The 11,673-nt window shown below is 35.4% G+C and overlaps 1 protein-coding gene across 3 annotated transcripts in view; it reads left to right on the plus strand.

Moving 5' to 3' along the window:
• The window catches only part of LOC125678705 (von Willebrand factor A domain-containing protein 5A-like), a 30,576-nt gene extending 21,624 nt beyond the window's left edge, over nt 1-8,952 (plus strand). For 2 of the 3 annotated variants that reach the window (XM_048917349.2, XM_048917347.2), the window contains 6 exons: nt 739-831; nt 997-1,083; nt 5,559-5,624; nt 5,743-5,784; nt 6,058-6,185; nt 6,866-8,952. In XM_048917349.2, the coding sequence (XP_048773306.2) occupies nt 739-831; nt 997-1,083; nt 5,559-5,624; nt 5,743-5,784; nt 6,058-6,185; nt 6,866-7,036 (587 nt within the window). In that variant the 3' untranslated portion in view covers nt 7,037-8,952. The remainder of the gene's footprint in view (nt 1-738; nt 832-996; nt 1,084-5,558; nt 5,625-5,742; nt 5,785-6,057; nt 6,186-6,865) is intronic. The other variant, XM_048917350.2, reaches the window with a different exon arrangement.
• The last annotated feature ends 2,721 nt before the right edge of the window (nt 8,953-11,673 follow it).

Below are 11,673 nucleotides of genomic sequence, written 5' to 3' on the forward strand. Positions count from 1 at the left end.
ATCAATAATTACATATCCAAATCCAAACCGTCCCTTACCTTCGTGCAGTTCCACATTCTCTGCGATGTTCAGTTCTTTCCGGAGATTCATCTGAGCTGCGTCCTCTGTCGAGCTGTCCTGTCTATAAATAATTTGCCTACATCTGACGACTGCCGCCCTGTTCTTCATGTTCCTCCATCTCAGTCTTCTGTTAACTCCGTAATATCCACAGAATATCTTTCAAAGTCGGTCTTCAACGTCTTCACTTTTCAAAAGTCAAAGCGCATCACAACTCTAAGTGTAACACTGCGCATCCCCGTTTAAATCATAATTCCCCCACCCCCTAAAATTAGACACATGGAAGAGTTTTCCATTATATACTCCCGAGTTAATGTATAAGTATATGTTGATATACTTGCTTTCTAGCGTCTTAATAATTAAAACAGTTCTTCATTTTATAGAACTTTGTTTTGTGTTGTCGTCATTTTGAACATCTATGACGCTTCGTTGTGGACGTCAACAATTTGAAATGTATGGAAACGTGTTGTTAACACAATTCAGCAATGTTACCGACCAAAAATGTAAATATAAGTAATAAGATATCATTTTAAAATATTTATCGGGATATAAATACGGGTTGGTACATGATCAAATTTTCCATAAAGCCCTTCGGGCTTTATGGAATTTGATCACGTGACCAACCCGTATTTATATCCCGATAAATATTTTTAAATGATACCTTATTTCTTAATTACACAGCAATGTCTTTCTCGAGCAATGTACGTAAGAAAAAGTCGAAGCCCTCCCTGGGACGAAATGAGCGCCTAAGGACAAAGCATTTTATCTCGACAGGTCTTTGCTTCTTTTTTTTTTACTTTTAAAGAATTCATTGTTGTACGAGGTGAATCCATTGGTCACGTAAATAAATGTTTTACAAACATGTTTACAATATCAGTGATGAATTGTATAATCTAAGTGAAAGACAGATTTCTGACATCTTCGCATATTTTTTTCCAGATGATCCAGACCCGGTGACGTCCTTGATGTCTTGTGAATTGGATAGATCGGAATTTTCAAATATCGATAAAAGCAACATATTTATAGGCATGTAGAATCCGTGTATTTGGGTGAAAACAAATCACTTTATGTTCTAATTCGACCAGTCTCAAACGAACATAAAATATTTACTACCTGATTCAAAATCATAACAACACTTTTTATGGGTAATTGCTCCAATGCTTGCACATTTATTCATGAAAAGTACATATATCACGCGATCTGCCTCACTGCCTTGAGGAATAATATCTTTAATATCTACAATGACATATACAACTATATATATATATTTATTATATACCCATCAATGTATCGTTCTTTGATACTGTGGATTTCACAGCGTGTGATCCGGTTTTCCGGATCACCACACTGTGGTTTTCTGATTCCGTATCAGTATCCTCTGAAACTGATGCCGTCACAATGACGTCACAATGCAACAACGCAACGTTATTTGTGGAAAATATTGACCGTGTCACAAACGAACCTGCGTATACAAAACATAATTTCATGGTATGTCTGTGTTTTTGATCATTTGGATTACATTTATTATCTTATAAATGTGGATTTAAAATGCATAGGGGGTATATAATAAATTTATCATTACTACAGTAGCTTGATCCGAAGAGTTGGATCACGTCTCGTTGACAGGCGCGGATCATCAGATCAAACTCGACGCTTCGCGTCTCGTGTGATCTGATGATCCGCGCCTGTCAACTCGACGTGATCCGACTCTTTGGATCAAGTTACTGTAGTAATAATATATATTTATTATATACCCATCAATGTATCGTTCGTTGATACTGTGAATTTCACAGCGTGTGATACGGTTTTCCGGATCACCACTCTGTGGTTTTCTGATTCCGTATCAGTATCCTCTGAAACTGATGCCGTCACAATGACGTCATAATGCATCAACGCAACGTTATTTGTGGAAAATATTGACCACGTCACTAAACAAAACTGCGTACACAAAACAATTTCATGGTATGTCTGTGGTTTTGATAGTTTGGATTACATTTATTATCTTATAAATGTGGATTTAAAATGCATAGGGGGTATATAATAAATTTATCATTACTACAGTAACTTGATCCGAAGAGTTGGATCACGTCTCGTTGACAGGCGCGGATCATCAGATCACACGAGACGCGTTCTCTGATACTGTGGATTTCACAGCGTCTCGTGTGATCTGATGATCCGCGCCTGTCAACTCGACGTGATCCGACTCTTCGGATCAAGTTACTGTAGTAATGATAAATTTATTATATACCCCCTTCTGCATTTTAAATCCACATTTATAAGATAATAAATGTAATCCAAATTATCAAAAACACAGACATACATGTACTATGAAATTATGTTTTGTGTACGCAGTTTTGTTTTGTGACCCGGTCAACATTTTCCACAAATAACGTTGCGTTGATGCATTGTGACATCATTGTGACGGCATCAGTTTCAGAGGATACTGATACGGAATCAGAAAACCACAGTGTGGTGATCCGGAAAACCGGATCACACGCTGTGAAATCCACAGTATCAACGAAGGATACATTGATGGGTATATAATATATATATATATATATATATATATATATATATATATACCTTCTTGTAACAAATATTTGTATCATGTACATTATATACCTGTATGATAATATACATTACAACACAATAGCAATGTATATCTAGAGGGTGGGTGGGTGGGTGGGTGTACAGCGTGTGAACAGCGCAAAGTCTTGAGCTCGAATGACTGAGAAACAGAACCTGCTAATCATGCTCTACATAACCGGTCTTACTGGTATGACACACCTGAATCCCTTTACAAACTATAAATAGCATCCACGTGTTCGACGTAACAGGTTAGATTTATCAACCTGCAATAAATATGTATACATTTATATAATGGATATGAGGGAAATAGCAAAGAGGGTGTTGCACAGAAGCGGTAATATTTCCTAATCGGAGCTTTGTGCCTGGTATTTAAACACTACTGCTGTAGAACTTAACTTCATCCCTATTTAAACTATTATTACGTATTTGCCATTTAAATACCTGTAGGATTCCCAAGTACGAAGGGTAAGCCTAAAATATTTTGTGTCTATATAGTCTCTACATAATTTTTCAAGTAGTGAATTGTTGTTTTTTTTTTTGTTGTTTTTTTTTTTTTTTTTTTTTTTTTTTTTTGAGTATTAGACACAATGTATAGGGTTACGAGTGTATCAAATAATAGTATTTAATATTCTATGCTACTACAGCATAAAAGCTCTCGTATACTCGTATGTATTATATACTACAACCATCTGTAAATAACCCTGACCATAAAACAAAATATAGGAAGTTTAATACGCATTAATAAAGTTCAACAAAATTCTAAGTACATGCAGCTGAAAACATTGATTCACGATAGCACTTTGCTACTGGAATACATATTGTCTTGTCCATTCAAACTGTTTAACAGTTATTTACCTTGTTTCACATTTTTCTTTCAAAGCTTTAAAACCTAAGAATTCTCGTTAACAGCCTTGACTATCAAAACAAAGGTATCACATGCTGTACGTATTCGGCGTGTTTGTTGCGACTCCCATTCACAAACTAAACAGTGTGCAGGTTGGAATTTTATTTCAAACTCGGCACATTGTAAGTACATGTATGTTTCAATTAAGAAAGAAAATCTAGATGGAAAACGTAATATTGAAAATAAATTGTGTCCTGGAAATTTAACCTACTTTGAATAAAAATCTTACCTATTTGATAACTCCTTTAGGTAGTACCAACCAGCTGTCGAACATTTTTCTTAGAGTTCAATTTTTTAAAACGACAGGACTTTTTAATATTAATCTACATCTGTTTGCAAATTTTTAAAGAAATTTGACCTGTAGAATTGTTTTTATTACGGACAGAAATCGAGTCTCGGACATCTCATTCAGAATATATTTAAATATATTAGTTTTCATTAAAGTACACGTTTTAAAGAAATTGTGAAGAAAATTTAGATTTTATGAAAGAAGTTTATTAAAATATAAAAAAACAAATAAGATTATAAATCAAAGTCACAAATTGATTTTATTGATTTTTGTAATTATATAACCACACTTGCGGATATGTTTGAAGGTCAAATTTTCAAGCTATATACACACACACACACACACACATATATATATATATATATATATATATATATCTAAAAAATAATTCAACCTAGGAAAGATATTTTACAAAATCGCCCCCCCCCCCCCACCGGTCAGCGAAAAGGGATCAGCAAGCGGACTGAAAAATTCTATGCTAATGTTTTATTATAAGTATCATACACTGTTTTACTTTTCAAAACTACACTGTGATTGAACACAGCATTCATCAATTTATCCATTCCCCTCCCCCTCAATCTCTACTTTTAAAATCAATATGTGAAGTGAACTACAACACCCCCCCCCCCCATATATAAGTGTATCAATAAGTGGCCCACTATATATATATATATATATATATATATATATATATATAATTCGATTTTATTCTTAACGTAAGTTTATTTCAGAGCTAATGGAAAAATAGAGTGCCAAAAAACTGGAGCCAAATTCGTCCAAGGATCAGAGCTATGCATGAGGGAGATATCATCCTTAATTTTGAAATGAATTTCTAAATTTTATCCCAGCAATTAAATATACATCCGTATTTTAAAGCTAGTAACGAAGTACTTAGCTACTGGGCTGTAGAGACCCTTGGGGACTAACAGTCCACCAGCAGAGGCCTATACCCAGGGGTCATAATGTAAAATTTATACGGTACCAATTTTGATGCACCAGATGCGCATTTTCATGTCAGTTATATTGGTGTTGAGGAATCTCTGAATTCAATTTCAGTTATGTTGTGATCCTTTGGAGCTAAGTTGGGGGGGGGGGGCATAAGGTGGGGTCAAAACTTTTCATGGAATAAAGAATCTTTTAAATTCCCAACAGCTGAACAATGCCATGGCCAACGTGACTCGGGTGCGCGATGTGGCCTATGGGCCTCTTGTATTGTTTTATTATAGGAAACAATTCAAAGACATATTATTTTCATATCTGCCCTCCGCCATCATTCTAGATAATCCGATGTTTGCAAATAGAATTCGGCCAACAAGCATTTTGATTACCGGGTAGTTAAAAATATTAATGGATATTAGTGAGGGAATTGTCCGAGGAGTGGCACTGAGTTTGCGTGGAGTAGACCTCAGATTGGGGGAAATGGAATAATACATTTTCAAGGAAATAGACAGTTTATCATTACACTTTTATATAGGGAAAACAGTCAAGGTTTATTGAACTCGCTCAAGTTTGTTACATTCATGAGTGAGGTTTTAGTGAATTCGAGGAGCTTAAATCAAGTCATCATCATATTAGACAATATTGTTTCAATATTTGTATTTTCCTGAATAATTATAATTGAACTTCGTTGAATGATTAAAAAATTGTACATTCTTGGAGAATGTGGAAAGAAGTAAGAAAATTTAAATTATTCAGCCTCTATATCTAATTTTTCTTCAGGTGATTCAGACCTGAAGCTGTCCTTGGCAACTTGTGGATTGATGGGTGGAATGCCAGAGAGTTCATGTATAGTTTTTTGTTTAAAATACAGACATTCCGAGTTTTTGGTGTTAAAAAACTTGAACGTTGTTAGAATTATACTGCTGTAAATCGAGTCAAACCATTTTACTCCATCTGTTTTCAGTGGATGAAGATGATGAACCTGCAGATGTTGTGAAAGGCACTGGTACATGCATTGTTAAATGTGCATTTTTATAAAGTAAAAGTAAAGCCTGCATTATTTAACCAATTCCCATGTGCATATTTGAATCAAAACCAGATTCTTTTGTTGCATAGAATAAAACGTAATGCAAATAACTTCATGTCTATAAATTAACATATTTAGAACATTTCAAACCATCTAAATTTACACATACAACTAACCTCATAAAGTCAATCTTTTCATATAGTCATTCTGATTCGGAAAGAAACTACCATAGTCTGTTGTTTTCAACTTTAGATGACAGCATTTGGAAAATGATGCAGCTGGTTAAGGAACAGAAATTTAATGGATCTTGGCAGTTAGACAGCTTATTAAAGATAATAAAAAAGCCAGAGGAAGAAATAAAGGAATCAGCAGTGGTTAAGGTATGATTGTGATTTCATAACGATGTATCCAATATCAAAGTATGTGGCTTGCGACAATATCAAAGGTATGTGTGGTAGGTTGTTTTACGTCCCATTCGAGAACTGTTCACTTCTGGAGACGCCACCAGCTCTAGGTGAAGTGCCACAAATTTTGACTTATGCATGGCTCTTACTGCTGTAGCAGTGGTAGTTCTTTATCATGCCAATGCGTATCGTTACAGGGGAACTTCGTTTTTAACGTCATATACAGTTCTTTTGCACTCTGTTTTCCACTCAAATAGCTCTAACAAGTTTATTGTTATTTCGGATTTCAAAAATTTCGGTTGAGCATCACTGAAAAGACATTTGTCGAAATGCGCATCTAGTGCATCAGAATTGGTACCGTATAAGTTTTACATCTGAAAGACTTGTGACTTTCCTTTCTAATACCTGGCGCTTGGTGAGGGAACAGTCACTCCCTACGTTAACCTTATTACGTTTGACGCTGCTCTGGGATCGAGAATCAAATCGATAAAAAGATGTCAAAATTTGTGGAGCTTTATCTAAAGTTGGTGTCGTTTCTATATGAGTAAAAAAATTCGAATGGGACAAAACAACATACAAACAAAAAACATATGTTATTAGCATGCCTCGTTTCTTGGAAATAGATTAAACCGTGGAGGATGATCGATATTTTACAGGACACAGACGTGTGGGCCACAGCTCTTGCTATTGCATTCTTAAGAAAAGAATTGCCTGACAAAAAGGACGAGTGGGAAATGTTAGTGGAGAAAGCACTGAAATGGCTGAAGACAAAGGACGCGGAGGGCAAAGATGTCGTGCAGGAAGCCATGGCATTTCTGTCGGAATAACCCAGTTTAACCCACGTTGAGTCACGCTTCCGATACATCATACATATCAATGACGAGCTATAGCTTACCTCAGACCAATTAATATTGGAAATGTCTTGGGGGATTAATTCAAGAAGAACAAACGTTTTTTGTGAAAATTTGTCATATTGGCACACTGATTTTGAATACGGATAACTCCGTTTACCTGATCAATATATAGGACTCACGGCGAGTGTGACCGGCCCACAGGGTATGCTTACTCCTCCTAGGCACCTGATCCCACCACTGTTGTGTCCAGAGGTCCGTGTTTGCCCAAATCTCTATTTTGTATTGCTTATAGGAGTTATGAGATTGATCACTGTTCGTTATCTTGCCTTTCATTTGTGTAGCCCAATTTATGTCATTTATAAGAAGTACAAATACATTGCTAAAGTTAGAGTATGTGCTCATAATTGAAAGATAACTGGCGATGGAAAGAATTAAAAGAGTAATAATTACATTTGGTATCCAAGTAAGCAATATTTATGTACCAGTGTATGATACTTATACACTGAGTGGTAAGTATTGCAACAAACATGGATGACGTCATCACAATGTAAATATCAGTTGCATGGAAGAAAACCAGCTTTAAATGAAATAAACGTTATTTATTTACCATTTTTCTAGTGTAACTTGACGTAGTCTTGAAGGAATTGAAGCACATAAGCTTCGACTGTATGTCTGAAAGAGACCATTCCAAATTATTGTCCCTGCAGCCACTAGGTCATCCCGGCTCACGGGACAGTTTGATTTTGATACAACGCCAGACATTTTCAATGACATTAAGATATGGGGACTGCAGACCAGTTGACTTTTTCTTGTTTCCAAGTATTGGTCTGTCTAGAGGAGTGGGGGTGGCATTATCGTCTTCGAAAATAAATGATTTCCAAAAACTTACAGAGTTATTTTGTCCAATGACTACTTGTGTTTCCTCTGAGAAAATACTTGTAACTTTCTGCCACTGTTCAGGTTTCCAATATCTTTTCCCTCGGCACCACAAAATTCGGCGTTGTCTCTTGACTTGCGATTGTAAGCGTTTACTAAATTTTGCCTCTCCTGTATCCTTCCTGATGTAACCTACGACGAACAGTTCTCCTGGACACATTTGTACCTTCATTCCTATTAAAAATTGATGTAATGTCTTAAAGAGATTCTTTTGAGTTAGTTTTCAGAATGCGATAAAGTTTCCGATCACTCCTCTCATCTATCACTTTGGGCATTCCACTCCGGGGATCGTTTTCAACACTTCCCTTTTGACGAATTTTTTTCTTCAAAACTCGTCCAACAGTGCTTCAATGGATTCCCAATGATTCACTAATTATATTGTCATTAAATCCCTTTGAATTTAGAATTGCAATCTGTTCCTTTAGGTCCTTTGACAATTGTCTCATACTATTCGACCATTGTTTCCAGTCGATACCTTACCTGAAATCGTCTGCTACTTTGAAGTACAAACGGTTCCCCATATAATTCGTACCCTAGTTAATTCGCATACCTGACATTACAACCTCACCTTAATTTATTGCGCGTCAACAATGAAAATAGAATTTGAAGCGAGTAAAATTGTGATGACATCAACCATGTTTGTTGCAATACTTTTTGTCATTCAGTGTACGTTTGGGCGATAAATTTATGAAAAGTATTAATGTAAACAAGTTAATGAGTTAAAACTGGTAGAGTTACATATATTTAGCGCATAAATGTTGATATATGTTTGGAAAACATTAAGGTTTAACTTTATGTTAAAATTTGGATGACCCGATTTTGTTGTCAATATATACTATTTGTGCACTATCTTTTTGTAATGTTTGTCTATTTCATCAATGAATTTCAAAATCTGGAATTTTCCAATAAACTAAACATTTCATCAAAGAATATGTGTATAAACACTACAGATATTCCCACTTGCTTTTGTTTTTAAAACCATTATTGGGTATTGATGTTTATGCTACATGTACAATCTCCATTTTATAATAGTATTTTGTTTTACTTATCTTTTCATTATGGTCCAAGACAAAACCTAAATGTGATTATGAAAATATGCGAAGACCGGGACATTGAGACAAATGAAGAGTTTAAACTCGAATTAACCTTGGAGTGAATGAAGACGGCTAGATATCTAGCACTCAAAACGGTGGCTAATACTGTCAATGAGGGAAACATGCAATTCCATTAGATACGAGATTTTAGTGCAAATTACTCCAATCACAAGTACTATTCCCATAGTTATGCAATTTATTACCTGATAATACTGACTTCGCGTAATTAAAGCCTACAGGTATGGTTGGTAATGCAAATACGCGTAATTATCACCACATTTCCACCATTAACCTTGATTTACCTTTTTATGGCTGATGGAGATATAGCGACCTTGCAAAAGTGAGTTGATGAGAACACTAACCCAGGTGCATTGAAAAACTATTTCATCCCATTTTCAATTCGTCCCCAAACCATTTATTGATATTTCAAGGTAATTAATAAATTCAAATTCGCTCAGATTTGACTACGTCCAGTCATGCGGAGGATGGATTTTTGTGGGGCGAAAATTCCCCGGTATATACACTGTAGCCACTAAGTATTGACACGAACGCAGATTTTCGTACCTTGATTTGTCAGGGGAAAGCTCAACAGAATTAGCACATGGTTCCTAATTAAGACATTGTTAGCATAATTTACAGTCATCGGCGGGTACATCAAGTCACGTGATAAAACAAAACGTGGACATGCTCCAAGGACATGTTAGAATATCCTCCACACAGTCCAAATATAATGTAGAAATAATGGACGTCTCAAGGTGTGACTATCGTTTGCAACTACATCGGAATAAAATTACTGTAACTTACCTTGAAGTTCTCCATACGATTTGACAGTGTATAGGCATAAAGGTTCAAACTGAGGTCAGAGCGACCTCCTTTTGGGTAACGACAAACGCTTTCCCTAAGATGCATCAAATGCCTAGGTTTGATGGTCTAAGAAAGCTACAGTGACCTATGTTAGAGTCACGGCACACCTTTCCCCCCAAAAGTCCATGCCTTAATACCCAGGTGTATGATAATTAGTTATATTCGTATTCTGAACCACATCATTGATAAGCAGTGCAAGTCGTGCAGAAACAAGTTTACGAGTGCATGAATACGAACGAAAACTCGACCTACCTATCAGCCGGAATGTTGAAATTAAATTATTTATTTTATGATCCTTAGCTCAAAAGCACTACCCAAGTGGACTTCACTCGTTTTTTGCTCAAAGCAGGCAAATCAGAACAAGTTTAAAAATAGAAAATGTATTTATTTAGTAAATGACGAAAAGTACATACAGTACAGGGAGTCATTAAAACCAAGTAAAAATTAAGATCATATGCTGCAAATGACTAGATGACCCCCTGTTACATACATTTATAAAATTAACATTGAGAAAAAGAACATATATACACAAAATAAAAACATCCGATAGGGGGTCTAACAAGATGACCCCCTATTGCATACACATATGTAAAAAGACTAGCATAAAAATATTGCCTGCCCACAAAAAAAGGGTGGGTAGCAACATCAAATCAAGGCCATGAATCCAAGGCAAAATTAAATCCATGAAACACTATCCTTGAAAAAGATATTCTGGTTCAGTTTTAATCGTTCATTTTTATTGTCGAAAAGAGAAACAGTTGGGGGGGGGGTGTAATATGCCAAGCGTGGTACACTTCTAGATAATCTTTAATACTTGAATTCTACCTGCATCTATTGTTAATGCGTACAAATAAAACTGTTCAAGAGCACTGGTGTTTTAAACGCCTTTTGGTTTCACAAGGAGTCCAAGATTTCTCTGAAATTTTGTAAATTATAGGGATGTGAAAAAACATATACTTTACGAAACACTCATTGGCCTTTCGGTCGTATCATATATATTTAGAAACATTCTTTCAATTTCACTTTCATCACAGATGAAGTAGTATAACGAGGAAGATAAATCTGTGCATCAATATAAATTTTCAAGGAGATATTGATATGAGATGTGCTGTGCAATCTGTGTAATTTTCATGAAGTTTACAAGAGTTATAGCCCTTTGCATAGAATTCATTAGTTTGACTATCAATAACAAGAGTTATAGACCTTTGCAGACAATTCGTTTACCACACTAATTTTTCCTCATTTATGACTCTGATAAGAAACTTGCTTTATATCTTTCTGATTGACCTCTTTGTGTCAAAGTCAACCGACGTTCGTTACCATAATGGTTCATTCACTTTTACAAGAGTTGTTTACCTTTTGTCTAAAATTTTTGTTTCTCACTTTTAAAAAAATAATGTTGATAAGAAACTTGCTGTGTCGCTCCCTCTCAAATAACTTCATATCATATGACTTTCGGTGCAAATAAACATTACATAAATTACAGATTTTTGCATATCTTTTTTAACTGATGGTGGCTCATTACTCTAAAATTACACTAAATAATTTTGTTGAAAACGTTAGAACAATTATCTGACTCTGCTGCATAGCTATCTAAAACTACAATCATTTTTATCACGGGTGATCCAGCATTACCCGAGTTTGTCTTTTGCGTTATATTCGCTTTCCGTAATTTTTCGTTGAACATTTTGAATAACATACTGATCAACAACGTGT

This window comes from Ostrea edulis, chromosome 2 (genome assembly GCF_947568905.1).
Source record: "Ostrea edulis chromosome 2, xbOstEdul1.1, whole genome shotgun sequence".
NCBI lineage: Eukaryota > Metazoa > Mollusca > Bivalvia > Ostreida > Ostreidae > Ostrea > Ostrea edulis.